At 41.9% G+C, this 20,069-nt stretch overlaps 1 protein-coding gene across 1 annotated transcript in view; it reads right to left on the minus strand.

The window, feature by feature from the left end:
- Positions 1-10,806, minus strand: part of MYL1 (myosin light chain 1) — a 32,053-nt gene extending 21,247 nt beyond the window's left edge. Inside the window, exon 1 of the mRNA XM_081951526.1 lies at positions 10,545-10,806. Within this exon, the coding sequence (XP_081807652.1) occupies positions 10,545-10,673 (129 nt within the window). The 5' untranslated portion in view covers positions 10,674-10,806. The remainder of the gene's footprint in view (positions 1-10,544) is intronic.
- Between the last annotated feature and the right edge of the window lie 9,263 nt (positions 10,807-20,069).

Consider the following 20,069-nt stretch of genomic DNA (forward strand, 5'->3'; position numbering starts at 1 on the left):
AGGGCATCCCGATCCAGAAGGGGGCGCAATTGGCGCACCAGGCGAACCTGGTGGAACGCCCCCCTTGCCACGGCTGCCACATGGTCATCCATTGACAGCCGGGCATCTAGGAGGACGCCCAAATTGCGCGCCCGTTCCACAGGGGGCAATTGCTCGCCCCCTATGGCCAGCAATGGAGTCAGCTGGCTGAACCGAGGCACCGGTAGCCACAGCCACTCAGTCTTGGAGGGGTTGAGTTTGAGTCTGTTGTCCCCCATCCAGACCCCGACGGCTTCCAAACACTGGGACATCACTTCAACAGCCTCGTTGGGGTGGCTCGGGGTTGAAATGTACAGCTGAGTGTCGTCAGCGTACAGATGGTATTCAACCCCAAAACCACGGATGATCTCGCCCAGCGGCTTCACATATGTATTGAACAGAAGGGGCGAGAGGACCGACCCCTGCGGCACTCCACAAGAGAGTGGCCTCAGGGTCGATCTCTGCCCCCCCGTCAACACATATTGCATCCGGCCGGAGAGGTAGGAGCCGAACCACCGCAAAACAGTGCCTCCGACTCCCATCCCCTCCAGCCGGCGCAGTAGGATACCATGGTCGATGGTATCAAAAGCCGCTGAGAGGTCTAATAGGACCAGGATGGAGGAATAACCTCTATCTCTGGCCCTCCAGAGATCATCGACCAACGCGACCAAGGCTGTCTCTGTGCTGTGTCCGGGTCGGAAGCCGGACTGGCGTGGGTCTAGATAGTCGGATTCATCAAGGTGACGTGGAAATTGCTGCGCCACCACATTCTCAACAACCTTCGCCAGAAAGGGAAGGTTGGATACTGGACGATAATTAGCTAGCTCCATTGGGTCAAGCGAAGACCTCTTGAGTAAGGGCCTCACCACCGCCTCTTTCAAGGCAGATGGTAAGGATCCCTCCCCCAACGAGGCATTCACCAGGCCCAGAAGCCAGCCTCGTGTCACCTCCCAGGATGCCAGTACCAACCAGGAGGGACACGGGTCCAATGAACATGTGGTGGGTCGCAGCCGTCCACGCAACCTGTCTAAATCCTCGGGGGCAACAGAGTCAAACTCCTCCCAGAGTGGATTCACAAGACTCGTTGTTGACGGCCCGTCCAGACCACTGGAGGGGGCCCATCTGCTTCGGATCTGAGCGACTTTGTTCTGTAGATATTCTCCAAACTCCTCTGCTCTTCCCTGTAAGGGTGCCCCCCGCGTCTCCTGAACCAAGAGGGAGCGGGTCACCCTAAACAGGGCGGCAGGGCGGTTATCCGCAGACGCAATAAGAGCGGCGCAATGTCTACGTTTGGCCGCTCTCAATGCCACAAGGTAGGTCCGTAAATAGGCTCTTACCTGTGTTCGGTCAGACTTGGAGCGTGAGGACCTCCACCTGCTCTCTAGACATCTTCTATGGCGCTTCATCACTCTGAGCTCCTCGGTATACCAAGGTGCCCGGGTGAGTCGCTGCCGTAGGAGAGGTCGCAAAGGCGCAACCCGGTCCATGGCCCCAGCCGTCGCCCTATTCCAGGCGGCCACTAGGTCCTCCGACCGAGCGCGGGTCAGGGCTACAGGTAATGGCCCAAGCTCCGTCTGGAACCTATCTGGTTCCATCAGGCGCTTGGGGCGGTACCAGCTTGGACGAACTGGCTCCGCCTCCTCGCGGTGGGGGGTAGCGCCAGGGAAGTCTAGCCGGAGACATGAGTGATCTGACCATGACAGGGGGGTAATATCTAAATCCCCTATTCCCAGATCACTCGTCCACTGCTCAGATACAAAAACAAGGTCCAGTGTGTGACCACCTTCGTGTGTGGGGCCCTGAAGTTGGGTCAGGCCCATGGCTGTCATGGAAGCCATGAACTCCCGAGCTACCTCGGATGCTGCTCCCGTCGACGGCAGGTTGAAGTCCCCCATAACTAAAAGTTTGGGGATCTCCACCGCCGTCTCCGAGATCAGCTCGAGGAGCTCGGGCAGGGCTGCTGACGTATAGCGAGGAGCCAAGTATACAATCAGCAAACCCCACTGCCTCCCTGGGCCCCATTTCACACCAAGTGACTCACACCCGGATATCTGAGGAACAGTGAACTCCCTCGGCTCTAGACCATCCCGTATAACTACCGCTACCCCTCCACCCTTACCCAGGGCCCGAGGCTGATGGAATACATGGAAACCTGGTGGGCACATTTCCACGAGGGGTAAACCACCTTCGCGACCCAACCAGGTCTCCGTTATTCCTGCAAGGTCCAGCTCCCCCTCGGAGATCAACTCATTAATGAGGGGGGCCTTATTGATCATGGACCTTGCATTGCAAAGCATCAGCCGCAGGCCCTGTCTCTGTAGTTCCCGACCACCTAGGTTGCGGGGGTTGGTACAAACGACCGGGCGTAGCCAGCAGCCACGGTCTCCCAACCGACCTTGTGATCTTCTCTTGTCCTCGCATCCCCCCCCTCCCCGCGACCATTGCAATAAAACAACCCTCTACTGGAATAGCTTGTTCCCTCACCCCCCCCATTCCGCTCACTCCCCTCCTGGACTCACCTGTTCGTCTGGCACTGGCTTCCCTCCTGGCCTGGTTATCCCCCCCTCCCTTCCCAGAACCCCCTAAAAACAATATAAAACATTTAGCTAAAAAGCCCCTCAGCTTCCTCTTCTTCCACCTCTCGGGGTTCACAAACCCGTCATCAAGGCTGGCCCTTGAGAGAGCCAAGGGCCATACCTGCGAAAGAGGGGCCTCCCGCAGGCGGAGCAGGTCAGACCTCGAATAAATTAAAACGTTGTAATAGTCCCAGTAGGGTAGGGGTGCAGATGATGCAAAGTTAGTAGTTAATAGAGTCTCAGTGGAGTGGAGGGTAGAAAGTTAATAAATAGAAGAGTCTCAATGGAGGGTAGGGGATATTCCAGTGTCCAGGTGGTACTTGGTGCTTGGAGGCAGGGGGGGGAGGGCAAGAAATGATTAAATATCCCAGGTGGTAGGGGGAAGGCAAAGGTAGCAAAAAATGGTGGAGGGTAGATGAAAGTTCAGCTCAGCTGTTTCCAGGTGGATACAGCCCCCCCCCCCGATGGATGGGGGGGCATTCTTGGCCCAGCTGCTTAGCTCCCATTAGAGTCAGCAGGGCCCTGGAGGGGTATGGGAGCAGCCAGGAATGATAAAATAACCCAGGAGTAGTATTACCTTCTCAAGTTATTAAAACTCATCCTATCGTCTATGTTGTTTCTCCAGTGAAATATCTGTATATGTTGATAACTTCAAACCAAAGGCTGTTTATTGTCAATAAACAGATCTGATCCCCCCTCCCCCCACTTGTTCTCTTCAATTCAGGAGAACTTAGAAGTCCAAATCCTGATTTGAATACTGAAGATGCATGCATTAGTGAGGCCCAGGAGTAAGCCTTGCATATAAATGTTTAAGGGCCAAGGCTTCCATGAGTGAAATGGGACAACTCGTTGTGGCTAACTCATCATGGTCCACTCGCCATGGCCAACTTGCGGTGGTCAACTCTCTGTGGGACAATTCGCAGCAGGACAATTCAACAATTCAATTTAATTATTGAAAATAATTTCAAAAATATTTCATTTTTGTCATTTACATTTCATTTTGTCCCTCCTTTTGCATGCTTTCTTTAATGATTCTATTCCACCATTTCTTCATTGTTAGAGTGTAGCTCTTGTCCCGCAATGAGTTGTCCGGTGGCAAGTTGGCTGTGGTGAGTTGGCCACCCTCAACCATTTTTGGCTTTGACTCGATTCCCTGGAGTCAAACCAGCCCACCAGATGATACTCAACTGATTAACCCTAAGGAAAAACAATTCTCTGCAGAAAGAAAGGCTGCCCCAATTTGCTTTATCTTTGGATTATCTTTGGAAGAAGGACCTTCTTTTGGCTTAGTGTTTTCTCATATCCAGGGTGCACAAAAATCCCGTAAAACACACATTCATACACACAGGACAAATGTTCAGCAGAAACCTGTGGCTAGTAGAACCAAAATGGGTTCTAAGATTAAAACTGTACAGATCTTGGTATCTGAATATATTATTTAAAAAAACATCTCTAGTCAGAACACATAATGAGATTCTGCATTTAATAGATGACTCAAAGTCTGCTATGTTTGACAGGCAAAATTGTTAATGTCAAAAATATTATTTTATTTAAAGTTTGCTTTCAGTTCAATTGAGTGCAACAATCTTGGTTTAAAAAATAATAAACAAAGATATTTTCTTTATTTGGTTAAATTCTATCAAATATTTCTTACAAAAATATTTTGTACCTGTCCTAAAATATTTTTTTTTCCTTTGGGTGCTTGGATTTTGTTTGTTTATAGTTTAACATTTCCTGGAATGCAATATGCTAAGATGTATTTTTGTAGCAGCAGTTTCAAGATACAGAATTATTCCATGTATATAACTTGTACACATAATTTAAAATCAAATAGATAACAGACTGTCAACTACGTGTTAGTAAAAGGGCCACAGAAAATAGCAAAGCTATGTACAAACTATACTTGTAACATTTTTATGCCTTTTTTTTAATTAAACCACTGGCACATATATAGATCTTTTGTGGTGGTAAAAGTGCCCCCTCCCCCAATGAACTGCTTAAAATGCCCTTCTAAAAAAACATTTATAGCCAGCTGAATTGTTCCGGAGTGATAACAGGGAGAAGAATCAGTCAGGAACCTGTGGCCCAGTAAACCAAACTGTTTGTATTCATTGACCTGTGGTTTTCTTGGCAAGATTTTTCAGAAGTGGGTTGCTCTTGCCTGCTTCTGAGAGAAAGTGACTGCTCAAGGTCACCCAGCTGGCTTTGTAGCTAACACAGGACTACAATTCATGTCTCCTCTTTTCTAGACACTACACCAAACTGGCTTTCATTTAATATATATTAAGCAGGAATTTGTTTATTGTCATTTAGTCCAGGAGTTTTCAAACATTGAAGTTCTGTGATGCTTCTCTCCCTATCCCAAATGATTACTCCTCTACTTATGACCAGTCAGTTCCATTCCAAGTTACAATGGACCTCCTCAGGGCTTCATATGACATGAATTCAAAGATCCAATGGCTGGGAACAGGATTGCAGACCCAGGACTGCATTTGGGGCACTCAGTAACTGAATCACATTTAAGCTGTTTGCAGCATCCTGTGGTCATGTGACTGCAATTTACAATGTTTTTTGTTTTCTTTGTTTGTTTGTTTTATTGGATTTATATGCCGCCCTTCTCCCAAAGGACTCAGGGCGGCGTACAACATTAAAAAACACACATCCCGAAAGTTAAAAAGAAATTAAATACATATCCAAAAACAAACCCAATTTATAGGATAATACATTTAAAAAATGAGATAAAATTAACAGGCCAGGCCGGCTTGCTGGAAAAGCCAACTTTTTAGGGCGCATCGGAAGGACCGGAGGTCAGGGATTATGCAAAGCTCCGGGGGCAGCTCATTACAGAGGGAAGGCGCTCCCACAGAGAAGGCTCTCCCCTGGGGGTCACCAGCCGACACTGTCTGGTCGATGGCACCCTGAGGAGGCCAACTCTGTGGGATCGTACTGGACGGTGGGAGGCTACTGGTGGCAGTAGGTGGTCTCGCAGGTACCCTGGCCTAAGCCATGGAGCGCTTTAAAGGTCATAATTAATACCTTCAATCGCACCCGGAAAACAACCAGCAACCAGTGCAGGCTGCCTAAAAGGGGTGTAACATGGGAGCTATTTTAATTGTGTTAAAAAACACAATGTGAGAAGCAGATGAAAAATTCTCCCCCAATTTCTAAGTTGATTGTGATACAGTTTGAAAAACCCTGATTTAATCCATAGTTGATATCAAATATTGTTTTAGGATTTAAATAATTTTTTGATAAAGCTGGTCAAAATAGAATGTCAAAATCGCAGTTTCACCAATTGCGAGGATAGTGAGAGAGTAGAAATAACATACTGATTTAAACCTATTTAACTTGCTCAGGTTTCCTGGATGATCAGAAATAAAAGGAGTAGTAGACCTGTTATATACTCTTAACAGTCACTATCATCACATGAACAACTATTCATAAAACCTGAAAAACCAGGAATATTGGTAGCCCTTGACTTACAATCATAACTAAGCCCAGAAGTTGTTAAGAGGATCACTGCATAATTGCAACTGATTTCATAACCTTTTGTGCATGGTCATTAAGCAGACATAGCAGTCATTAAATCAACACATTGTACACAATGGTATTTTTTGTCTGAAATTGGAAATAAATGTTGGTAAACTGCAGTGGCATAACTAAGGAAGGCTGCAATGGTGATAAATGTGGGCCAGTTGCCAAGCACCCAAAATGCTACCATGTGACTATGTGTGGCAGCTATCAAAACTTTGAATCAAGGTCGTATGTACCCTTGGGAAGGTCCATTGTAATTTTGAATGGTCACTAAGTGATGTGCCTTAAGTTGAGGAATACTATATATATTTTCAGGGGTATTAGTCGTATATAATAATAAGAGCCATGGTGGCACAGTGGTTAGAATGCAGTACTGCAGGCTACTTCTGCTGACTGCTAGCTGCCAATTGGCAGTTTTCTCCTCATCGGCTGAAGGTTAATTCAGCCTTCCATCCTTCCGAGGTTGGTAAAATGAGGACCCAGATTGTTGGGGGCAATATGCTGACTCTGTAAACCACTTAAGAGGTGGTTGTAAAGCATTGTGAAGCGATATACAGTATAAGTCTAAGTGCTATTGCTATAATATTCAAGCAGTGCAAACAATGTACTATGTTACTTATTAATAAAGTGAGAGGCCAGAAATCTAGATTCTGGGCAAGAATAGCCTTTTCTCCCAGCTCACTGCCAAAGCCATTCCCCACAAACTCTATTGTTACATTCTGCAGAATTGCTCCAAGGTTTCTAAGATGAAATGAAAGGCTATTTTCAGGACAGAACCTATGTCTTACATGTCGAAGTTTCTTGATTTAGCTCCTCCACATGAACCCAAGCAAGGCTCATGCTTAAACAAAATCAGGAAAGATTCCTGTTCAGAGAACTCATAGGTATCTACCGGTTGACACCAAAGGGTGTATCCCTCTGCTGACATGTGAATTTTGGAAGCCCTGATCTGGGGGTCCTACTTCTTACATGTATCTTTTAAAGAGACTTGATCTATGTCATGTTTGAAAAATAACAAGGAAAGATACTGCACTGAGCTGCATCTCAGGTCTGCTTGATTTTTGGATGCATTCATTACCATCACTGTGGGGTACCCTTGAAAGCATCTCCATAGACATATAATTAAACATTCCTGATGTTTAAGATCAGCAAAATGTGTAATATGAAATAGCCTTCAATTTTATTCAACAAGTGGTACTATAAAAAAATCATTCAGAAAAAAAACCTTGCAAGCAACAAAATGTCTGTTTTGATCGAAATTAAAATAAAACATAAGAAGTTATTAAGTATTCTGTATAAAAATTAAACAATTTGAAACAATTTGAAACATTTTCTTCTGCTCATGTAACATTTTATTGTGTTTGTTTATTACCTTCATTCTTTTTAAATTAATAATTTTGCTCATGCATTTTATAAGAATTTTTTTTTAGAAATGAATAATTAAAATTTCTAGTGAAATAACATTAACTATTTATTTGCAGTTCAGAAAATCAACAAGCTGTAGAGTTGGCAGGGACCACAAGGAGCAGCTAACCCAACCCTCGCCAATGTATAGGAAAACCACCAAAGTTGTAGAACTCATAACTTCTGTAAGTAGAATACAGAACAGAATACAGAATACCAGAAATAAAAGAAACAAGCTTGGAGAGCAAACTACTGCCAAAAACAGAATAACAGTTGGAAGGGACCTTGCAAATCTTCTAGTCCAACCCCCTGCTCAGTGTAGAGACTGCATGCCATTCTGTTAGTAAGTACACTATTCTGTTGTGCAGATATTACCAATAGAATGTTTTCTTTACATTTAAATGAAATATAATATCTAAGAATCATGAGGATCACTTACCTAAAGGAAAGGTGCAGAAGCAGAATAAAATAGTGTAAAGGTTTAGCTAGATCCATCCTATCAAGCATGAACCTCTGGCAAAAGCTGTATTCTCAGCCGTCAAAACTAGGAACTATGAGAATGAGATGGTGATTTTAGTCTGACCACCTTCAGTCTGAATGGAAAGGTCCCTAGAATTCTCCTCATCTGATTTAAACTCAGCCAAACCATTTACTTGTAGTAATGCTCTGAGTAATGTAAGCAATGAAAGTGACAAGCATTTTATTCATTTGAGATGGTTCCTGGATTTGAAAGCAGTCCTCAGATTTAATCATTGGCATTGCAATCATCTCAGGAGGTGACCTTGGCCCAGTGAGTAGATTGAAGTTTCAGTTTCAGGGATAAGAGTACTCAACTAACTATAGAGGTATTGTGAGGATAGGATATGAGCTACTTAAATTTAAAAATATGGAGAAATACTTTGGGCTGTGATACATGAGCAGGATATGTTGGAAACCATATTGAATTGTTTCCAAAGAACTATAGCATGAATTCATTTTATCTGTAAATGAAAAATCCATATTTTTCACATCTAGTTTTATTAGAAGCTATTTAGATATATTTAGATATTTAAGCTTGACTCTTTAAGAAGAAGAGTGTTCATATAGGCTTTTGGTTTTGTCAATGGGTTTGGAAATGTGGATTATATGGACTTTTGTTTGGAAAAGAGATGATTTTAGGTAAGTAATTTTCTTCCTGTCTCAGCACCACTCTTCTTTGTATATATAAAAGAGAAAAGTAATAGCAATTACTCATTTAGAGTTGTCATACTCCTGAGAGAACGTGCACAAAATACTTCCAGCACTTGAAACAATATACAAATACCACATTGTATAAATGTTTGCTTAGTTTGTTTTGATCCAGCTACCCTCCCTCAACATAAATAAGAATGTGCTTTTTGTAAGTATGTGTGCATGCTCATGCAATGTAATTTAGTAGAAGGTAAGTCTTTCTTGTTCCCGTCACTGTGAATTCACCCATGCCCCTAGAAAAAATTACCTGAATTAGAAACACACTGTCCAATCTAACATAAAAGATCTGTTTGGGTGCAGCATGACTAAAATTATAGCGTTCTATTTTTCAGATGATAAATATACTATTAGTGTTATTTGTGTAAAGCTAAATTAGCCAGAGTCACTAGAATTGAAAATTCTATTTCATTCTAATGCATTAACACATACAGCTATTAAACGAATGTAAATTACTTTTGCAAGAGATCAAGTCTGCATTCTTCTTCATAATTCAATATGCAAGAGCTAATTCAATTGTAAATAAAGAAAAATTGCCTTAGTTTGGCCAGTTGTATTTTTTCAATTTTAGTGTTTTCCTTTTTAAAATATCCAGTGGCTCTAGTATTATTGAATCATTACATCTGAAAACCTTTTGGAGAAATTAATTTGCATTTAAGATTGCAATTTTAATCATGACATCTATTAATGCTTATTTTCAAGTAAACACATAGGAATGTAATTATAAAACATAACTATCCATTTAAATGTGCTATAATTTATTAGACAGATAGAAAGGTTCATATGACAACCTAAGAAAATTCTTGTTCCCCTCTCCATTATTTCCCAATCTATAGGTTTCCATATTAGGTAAGATTTCTTAGGTAGAGTGTCCTAAATTGGAGTCTGATAAAATCATAATGCCAGTCAGTGGAGAATGACTCTGGACTTAGGGTCACTCAAGGAATCTATCCAGCTAGGCTCCCTCTGGCTCCATTCCAACGTCAGACCTTCTTGCTCTCCAATGTTGCAAGACATGCTAGACTGTGATACATCAGATAATAATTATGCTGTATAAAGATTTATTTCACCATGCAAAACCCCAAAGGTAGTTCATGCTAACTTTGAAAACAAAGAAAGCACACAGAAATATTAGATAACCACTTCAAAGCAAGATGCAAATTGTGAACAAAGGAAAAAGTTGTAGTCACTGAAACGTTTCACTGTATATCCAGTTAATGATGAGCATCCACATTTCTTCCAATTTAACTATGAAAAGTATTGAATTGAGTTGCTATTTTTCTTATGGAAACACATTAAATATATCCAGAAATAATGAATTATAAGTGGCTCATTATTGTATATAAAATGAGTTCTGGATGAATTTTATGAACAATAAATATTCATTACATTTAATTTTATTGATTAAAAAAGCCTGTGAATTTTCTTGGTAACATGGTAACATGCAAATTTAACTAAGAAGAGTGTCAACCAGAGGCCAAATTGAAATGGTTTAAATATCAGTATATTTTTTTTTAAAAGTACTATAAATGGCTACTAAGACACTTATCTGTACACTTAGATAAAGCTACTGAAATACGGCATTTTGTTGTAGCTTAGAAAACAAAACTCTCTCTGTGTGTGTGCTCCTGCAAAAGAGAGGGAAGAAGGGTCTTTTCTCTGCTAAATCCTTAATGATCGCAAGCAATAAATAGGTATCTCCCAGATCTGAATTTGGGTTGCTGTAATTCTCTTTGCTCTTTGATGGAGGATGCTTTCAGTGACCACCCAAGCCAATCTGTTTACCTTGATGCTGGAGAGATCAATTGCTGGTTCTTTAGGTGGTGCTGGCGCTGGGGCAGGGGCTGGTGCAGGAGCAGGAGCAGCAGCAGCTGCAGGGGCAGCTGGTTTCTTAACGTCTTTCTTTGGTGCCATTTTCTTTCCTTTTCTTTTTTAAATTAAAAAAAAAATCCCACCCCAAAAGACTGGAAGAGATTCCTGGGTGAGGAGCAGTGCGTGGTCAGGATGACTCCAGCCCAATGACTTGGAGGTAGACCCAGCATGTTAAGCATCATGGGGGCATATATATATATTTCACTTAGTGCCTAATACAATCTTGACACTTGCAGCTGGATTGGACAGCTTGCTAGTCAAGGGGGATGTCATTCTGAGACAGGCTATAAATGGAAGATAAGAGGGTCAGAGCTTCCTGAGATTCAAAGGAACTTCAGTGCCCTTTAAAAAAAAAAAAAACTCCTGTGCATTTTTGCAATAGGTGGAAAGGAGAAGGAATATGACAAAAACAGTTCCATTCTCCCTGGAATTTTGACCGACACCTTTTTTTATGTCGGAATGAAAGTTTTGCTGCTGTTAATCTTATTTTCCATGTCTCTGTGTAATTGTGAGTAGGATTGAGTTTCCAGATGGAATGTTAGCTTTAAGGGTTGGGAAATGATCACAGGTTTCTCTCCTTCTTCTCCCTCTCCCGCCCCTCATTTCTTCACATCATGCCCCACCTCTTCCCTTTACTCCTCCTCTATTTCTTTACTTTTTAAGGAGAAAGTGATGATCCAGCAAAGAGTTAGAGGGAGTGTTTAAAAATAAAAGTAGACGTATAAGGTTTTGGTTTAGCCAGTGTGTTTCCTTCACCAGTCCATGATTCTTCCATCTGTTCTTATTCTTCCATCTGTTCTTATTCTTCACATATTCATCACACAGGCTTGACAATAAAGCTTGATCTAAAAGCCAAAAGCTCTTCCTTTTTATTCAGTGTTGGGTGTTATTGGCTGATATAACCAAGTCCAATCTATAAAAGCAGCAAATAGGCTATCTGTTATTCCAGAAAAGACCGGATATATTTTTTCTTATCTGTAACACAAACTATCAAGAGCCGTCTTCCTTTTATCTCTGATTTAACAGTCTGTCTTCCACCTCCTATTTATCTGTTCTCATTTCCAGTTTCACAGAGACATTTCCTCTTCTTTTCCAGAGTAAACAAGTCTTTAAGCTTTGATTAATCACCTCCATTTTATTCAGAAAAGGAACCTGAATCCTATTTTCAGTGAAATAACTGCTAAATACAGCATATTTCTGAATCCATAGCCACCCATATGTTTATTTTACACCTGATGCTGAAAATCATTTATACAGATTTTACAAACCCAGCATTACATTTACATAATAATAAAGGTATTAAAATGTAAATGCATATACAAATATTTTATATCTCTGTATAGTATAGGTTGGAATATAGTCAACAAAGAATTCCTCTCAGGCTCAGATTATCCTTCATATTATGTGAAGTTCTAGCTTTCTGAAGAAGGTTCTAATGTTGGAAAGGTGGAAGAAAAGGAAAAAAAGCAAGATTGATGGGCTCACAATTGCAATAAATGAATCCTTGGAAATCCTGAAAGATCAGGTTAGGGACAGAACACCATGGAAAAAGTCTGTCGGAGTGGTAGCTAAGAGTCAGCACCAAATTGATGAACCATATGAATGAATCAATCAGTTGCAACTCAACCAATTTGTACATAACATTAAAACATCTTTCCTACAAACCACTAAATTCTTCTCATTAAACACCACCCTCCCCACATACAGTAGGTGATATGTGTTTGTCCTTTCCCAAGGGCCTATGTAAAACAGTTTAAGGAACAATAAAAGTTAAATATCATGCAAATGGAAAAATGGGAGTTGTCTGTACACACAAACTGAATAAAATCTTACTGCAATCTTTTCAGTCATCAGCTGGCTCCCGACAGCTCATTCCAAAGGTCACATGAATCTCATGAATGAGTAACGAAAGTGGCGGGTTGTCTGAGGGATCAACGAAGGGCGAAATCTGGAGTTCTAACCTGAATGACATAGCATGATGTATGAATTTAATGGTGGATTATTCCACAAACTATGATTAAATAAACAGTGGAAAAGAAGGATGAGTGAATCTAGATCTCTTTCTTTCCACTCCCAATGACTAAAGTTCAGCTATCAATTTGTACTTTTAACTGTCATTTAGTGATTAGTCAGAGTAATTTTTTTCAAACTTGACAACTTTAAGATGTGTGGACTTCAAGCCCCAGAATTCCAGCAATGTTGTTGCCAAGTTTGAAAAACAATATCCTGGTAATCTGTGACTGACAACATTGTAGATGTGGACAAAGCCTGCATTTTTAAGCAGATGCGGATAACTTGCTAAGATGCAGACATGTTTAATCTGTTTATAGTAATTCAAAAATCCTATTTATTTCTTTGGCAGACTGCAAATAACTGCACTGGAAATTACCGTATACACCGGAAGCTTTCCGGAAGCTTTCCCCGTTTCTCTCAAAGCAAACACTGCATTGAGAAGGGATAATATTGCATTTAGTGACTGACTCCCTTCATGACCCAATGTACTTCAATTTGCCAGGATTGTCTGTCAGTAACTTCTTTTTTGAGTTTTTGCAAGCTCATACTTGTGTCATCAGTAGAAGTAGACACCTTGTCTTCCACTGGCCTCTTTTTAAAATACCTTCAATGTCCCCAAACATCAGGGGCTTCTCTAGTGACTCTTGCCTTCATATTATGTAATCAAAATAGTTATGCTTTATTAGTGCTTTCGGTGAACAGTTCTGTTCTGTTCTGAACAGAACAGTTCAGAACAGTTCAATTTTTCATTTAGTATTGAAAGCGCATTGTGTGTCCAAATATAGTTTCGTTTAAAAAAATTAAAGTGACCTTGTAATCAGACTACCATTGTTTTCTCCAATTATATTGTCCTGTAAGAGGTAGATACACTCTTGGGGGAAAAACACTCATAGTTTTTACCTCCTGGCAGATATATTTTAATTGAAATTTCTGGGGAACCATTTTAAATTTAATTCTGTGGGGTATTTTTAGGGGTCTTTTAAAGATTGTATTTTATATACTTTACTTGAATGTACAGTTCTTTTAACCTCCTCCATCTAAGCATTTAATTATTTATGTATTTAATATCTAAGTATTGATTAATCTATGTATTCTTTTTATGTATTGACTGTACACCGCCCCGAGTCCCTTTTGGGAGAGGGGGCGGTCTATAAATATGAATAAAAGTAAAGTAAAAAAAAAGTAAAAAGAATCCCAATGGTAATCAGCTCTACAGCATTTAGAAAGGAATATTATAATTGCTTATGGCAACCCTTCCCTTTGCTCAAAGTGGCTTCAGCCTGTCTGAAATTTGCCACAGTTGTTTTTCACATAAGAGCTATATATAATATAGATTTCTATGACTTTTCTGATAGCAAAAGCTAAAAAAAAAGAGTTTAAAGAAATATGCAATATCCCTTGCAGTAATTTCTTATGTGTGTTTCATCCACACATGGAAAAGCATTTGGGTTTAGCCAATTCCAAGCAGTGAGAGTGCAGAACTCTAGAAGCAGTGAGTTATGAACATTAACTAATTAGGGTCCCCCCAGAGTGGATCTGATCATTTACAGAACTCCAGTTCAAAGCAGATTGTGTAGTTTTGAGGAGGAGAGTCAAAGAATCAAAGAATCATAATAGGAGGTGTTCTTTACAATTTAGCATCCATAGGACTATTAAGAAAATATGAATCAATAATTATGAATGGTTAAAATAATTAGCTGCAGGTAAGGAATTGACTGAATGAAGAGTAAAAGAACTAAAATTGAACTTGCGACAACAACCACAATAGATTTAAACATGCATATATTTAGAACAAGCTAGCTTGGTTAAGGCACAATGCTAGAAACTGCGTGACCATGACTTCTAGTCCCACCTCTGACATGAAGCCAACTGGGTGTCCTTGGGGCCAGTCACTTTCTGTCACCCCAAGGAAACCACTTCTGAAATCCTGAAAACTGTAGTCCTGGAAATCTCCAGGAGTTTAACACTTACTTACTCACTCACTCACTCACTCACTCACTCACATACACAGCTTAGGCAAGAATTTAACAAGAAAGAAAAAGTAAAACAAAACATAACAAAATGAAAACATTTGTGTATTCAGTATGGAACAGTTCCCAAGCTCTGTTGAGACACGTAGCATAGAGTGTGTGGGTGAAGGAGCTCTGTGCTCATTTTGCCAAGAGGAAGGACACCAACTGCTGTGCTGCATATAGCCAAGGGCTGACTTTGCAGTTGTGCTTTATTGCCCTCTCCCTCAAGGTTTTCTAATTCTGTCTCTAAGGAGTAACAGTATCTCTAGGTGATCATCGGAGAGGAATGCAAATTATTCCTTCCAGACTTCTGAAGTAGCCTCTCAGCCTTTCTCATGGGACAAAGTTTTAGAGTTCTGGCAGTTGTTTTATATTGTAGAATGTAGAGTTCAGTCCAATGCCAAGATTCAGGAACAAAGGACTAAGATTCTACTGAACTAAATTAACAACTTTAACTATGATTTTGCTAATGGACAGTATCTGACACATTTCCAGTGACAGAGTTTAGTGATTTATTTTAGAAGTAGAGTTCAAGTCCCTTTTCAGACACCAACTTAAATACTAGCCTATTATGAAAAGAATAAAACTATGTATAATTTCCAAAGATACACAAGACTTCTTGATTTGCTTACTTTTCAACAATTATTTTCCTTTTTTTCTCAAATCATTTTAGCATATTTTTTTATTAAGGTTCCTATTACATAGACAAAACAAATAAAAAACCTAATGCAAAAATACAATAAAAAAGGAAAAATATTTAGAAAGTGCAGTACCCCCAAAAAAGAAAAAGAAAATATGAGAAATTTCCCCCTTCATCCCCAACAAGTATATTCAACTTTAACAAATTATCACGTCTCTAAACACAACCAAATACCTCTTCATTTCATATGTTAGAGAAGAGAGAAGGGGTAATATATTTCATATGTTACCCCTTCTCTAAATCTTCAGATTTTCTTATTAATCAGCAAAGATCCAGAAAAATTAATGAAATTACCTAGTAACATAATTTCTCCTTTAATTTAGTCTAAATTCCCTTCATCCCTCTCTTAACAATTAAGTATTGCAATAAAATAATTTCAAAGCTATCAAACATTACCAGAAATAATAACTCTTTATTTAGAGATCACAAATTAATCCATCACACTATTAGACATTTGCCAAACTATCCAATTCAGATAACTGACCATTACCAGAAATAAAAACTCATTATTTAACAGGATCTAGTGGCTGCATGGAACAGTGCGGCCACCGGGGCCTTGGACCGGGTTGCGCCTTTGCGGCCTCTCTTGCGGCAGCCAGGCCCCTTGGTTTACCGAGGAGCTGAGGGTGATGAAGTGCCGCAAGAGACGCCTAGAGAGCAGATGGAGATCGTCACGCTCTGAATCTGACCGATCACAGGTGAGAGCCCATTTACGGACTTACCTTGTGGCGTTAAGAGTGGCCAAGCGTCAGTATTGTGCCACTCTTATTGCGTTCGCAGATAACCGCCCTGCCGCCCTGTTTGGGGTAACCCGCTCCCTCCTTCAACAGAGGCCGCGGGAAGCCCCTTTGCAGGGTAGAGCAGAGGAATTTGGGGAGTATCTGCAGGACAAAATCGCTCAGATTCGAAGCGAGTTGGTCCCTACTAGTGGTCTAGAGGGGACGTCGGAGGTGGGTCTTGAGGCTCCACTCTGGGAGGAGTTTGACTCTGTTACTTCCGACGATATGGACAGGTTGCGTAGGCGACTGCGAGCCACCACATGTTTACTGGACCCGTGTCCCTCCTGGCTTGTACTGGCATCCTGGGAGGTCACACGAGGCTGGCTCCAGGAGTTAGTCAATGCTTCTTTGAGTGAGGGGTTCTTGCCAGCCGCCCTGAAAGAGGCGGTGGTGAGGCCTCTACTCAAGAAGCCTTCCCTGGACCCAGCTGTGTTAGCCAACTATCGTCCCATCTCCAACCTTTGCTTTCTGGCGAAGGTTGTAGAGAGTGTGGTGGCACAACAGTTTCCACGCCACTTGGAGGAAACTGATTATCTGGACCCGCGCCAGTCCGGTTTCCGGCCCGGCCACAGCACAGAGATGGCATTGGTCGCGTTGGTGGATGATCTCTGGAGGGCCAGAGATGGGGGTTGCTCCTCCATCCTGGTCCTATTAGACCTCTCGGCAGCTTTTGATACCATCAACCATGGTATCCTATTGCATCGACTGGAGGGGCTGGGGATGAGGGGCACCGTCCTGCGGTGGTTCTCCTCCTACCTCTCTGGCCGAGTGCAATTTGTGTTGGCAGGGGGGCAGAGGTCGACCTCGAGACCGCTCACTTGTGGGGTGCCACAAGGGTTGGTCCTCTCGCCTCTCCTGTTCAACACATATATGAAGCCGCTGGGCGAGATCATTCGTGGGTTCGGGGTAGATTACCATCTGTACGCGGATGATACCCAGCTGTACATCTCTACCCCAAACCACCCCAATGATGCCGTCAAAGTGATGTCCCGGTGTCTGGAAGCCGTACAGATCTGGATGGGAAGTAACAGACTCAAGCTCAACCCGTCCAAGACGGAGTGGCTGTGGCTACCGGCACCCCAGTTCGACCAGCTGATTCCATCACTGGCCATTGGGGACGAACATCTGGCCCCCATGGATTGGATACGCAATTTGGGCGTCCTCCTAGATGCCCGGCTGTCAATGGACGACCATGTGACAGCCGTGGCAAGGGGGGCGTTTCACCAGGTTCGCCTGGTGCGCCAATTGCGTCCCTTATTGGACCGGAACGCCCTTCGCACAGTCACCCATGCGCTTGTGACGTCCCGGCTAGACTACTGTAACGCTCTCTACATGGGCCTCCCCTTGAGATGCACCCGAAGACTGCAGTTGGTTCAGAATGCGGCTGCGCGGGCAGTTTCGTGAGTCGCTAGATACTCCCACGTAACACCTCTCCTGCGCGGGCTGCACTGGCTACCTGTAGCTTTTCGGGTACGTTTCAAGGTGCTGATTATCATCTTCAAAGCGCTCCATGGCACAGGACCTAGTTATTTGCGGGATCGTATCCTGCCCCACACATCCCTTCGGCCGATCCGCTCACAAAGAGAGGGACTCCTCCGGGTGCCGTCCACTAGGCTGTGCCAGTGGGCGACGCCCAGGGGGAGGGCCTTCTCTGTGATGGGCCCAACCCTCTGGAATGACCTTCCCCCTGATATTAGAACAACCACGGACCTCCAATCCTTCTGCAAGAAGCTCAAAACCCACCTGTTTAATCTAGCCGGCCTGGCCTAATTTCAGCTCTCCCACCTCAGTCTGTATTTTTAAATTTCACGGGTTGGTCTTAAGGCTAAGTTTTAATTTTTATAAATTTGTACAGGGGTTTAAAGTTTAATCCGATTTTAATTCTATTTATTACTATTTGTATGGTTTTTAATTTGGTACCTGTACACCGCCCCGAGTCCCTTCGGGGAGAGGGGGCGGTCTAGAAATCAAATCAAATAAAAATAAATAAATAACCTGTCCAGAGTCACCTTGTAAGGGAGATGGGTGCCATAAAAATGTAATAAATAAACAAATAAATAATAATTTAAAAACCCATAATCAATTTGTATTTCTCCTTCTACCTTTCAACCATACTGAAGTCCCATAAATAAAAATCTAACTTGTTTTCTTCAACTATTTTTGCCTCATCTCTCAAATTTCTTACCATCTCAAGTCCGCTTGTAATTTCCATGAAGTAACTCCAGTAAATCTCTTATATTTTGATTTAAAAGGGTAGTCCACAACCTCTTTTCCATTCTTAAGCAATCATCCAATTGCATTTATAAATTCAGTACTTCCATCTTTTTTATAAGTGGTCATTTTAAAAATCTGTCTTGGAATCCATCTCAGTTATCTTCAGAATATTTGTTCATCTTCAGTAATAACTTTTTGTTCCAGTAAAGAGTTAAAAAATTCAAGCATTTCACAAGCCACAAAATCAAACATTTCTTTTAAAGTAGCCATCTTGGGCTTTAGTAATCAATCTTCAAAGTCTTGTTTCATGATTGATATGTAAAGACGACAGATTGGGGTGGTGGTGTCTACAAAAGAGGCTCATTCTAATTAACCTCAATGTCTTTTTTAAAGTGAATTTCACAAAGTCTTAGCATTTATAAAATCTTCCAGAAACAACTCTGAAATCATCTCTTTACTGTACATTGCAAGAAAGTACATATATAAATACCTTATATTGATTTTCTTTCTTTTAAAACAAATTGAAGAAAATCTCATCCAGCAATTGGTAGGTTGTGATTCCAAAGGATTTTCAATCTTAAAGAAGCAATAAAAAAGTAAAACTTCAACGTGATTAAAAATATGATGTTGTACTTCACCACACTCCAGTTAGATTCCTGATAGTTTATAACTATAAGGACTGATATATTAAAATACAACAAATAAAAGGATAACTCCTTGAGGTCAAACAACTGGCCACAGTAATTAAAAGCTGTCTGAAAAAAATATCTCATGACTGTGTCTCTGAACGTCTTAATGGAGAGCACCTCAAGAATCTAGAGAGAGAGAGAGATGGTAGCACCACCAAAATAATATCTCTGTTGGTCCCATCCCAGACATACATGGGAGCAGAGGGCGAGCGGTAGCGGAAATTTTAACCGGTTTGGAGAATGGGCAAATACCACCTCTGGCTGGCCCCTCCCCTCCTCTCCCTCCTCCTTCCCGGAGACCCCACGCATCCTGGGTAAGTACAGGGAGGCTTGCTAGGCCAAAAATGAGAGGCAGTGTATGTGGGCACCCCCGATGCCGTTTGGCTCCCAGGGGGCTTCAGTGAAGCTTGCTAGGCCAAAAACGGGGGGTGGGGAGGTTTAGTGCTGCCCCTACCCTGTTTTGGCTCCCAGGAGACTGCAGAGGGCGTGGGGGGGGGGCTTCAAGGGAGAAAGAAAGAAAGAAAGAAAGAAAGAAAGAAAGAAAGAAAGAAAGAAAGAAAGAGAAAGTGGGAAGGGATAAAGAGGGCAGGGAAAGTGAATGAGATAGGATGGATGGATGGATGAATGGATAGTTAGAAGGAGGGATGGTGAGAAAAAGGAGAGGAAGGAAGGACCACAAACCTGGCACTAGACGCAGCTTCAGAGGATGCTTTGAAACAGCACAGCAATCCAGGGCTGGTAAAGACCTCGGAGATCATCTAGTCCAACTCCCCTGCTCCAGCAGATCTTACATCATCTTGGTTATTTTGGTGCCTCTAACACAGAGGAGAAATTCCCAGAAATCCCACCACTGCATGGGAGGGTGATCAACTTCCCACATGGTATTTCAACCTAGCTGACTTAGACTTAGACTAAATGTACACTAATCAGCATACATTAAAATGAAATTTTGCTGCATACAGCTACACTGAAATTTCATTACATTCACATACATTAACCATGAGCCACCTGAAGTTGAATCTTAATAAAAT

The sequence above is a fragment of the Natrix helvetica genome (assembly GCF_964273705.1).
Source record: "Natrix helvetica genome assembly, chromosome: 1".
Taxonomy (NCBI): Eukaryota; Metazoa; Chordata; class Lepidosauria; order Squamata; family Natricidae; genus Natrix; species Natrix helvetica.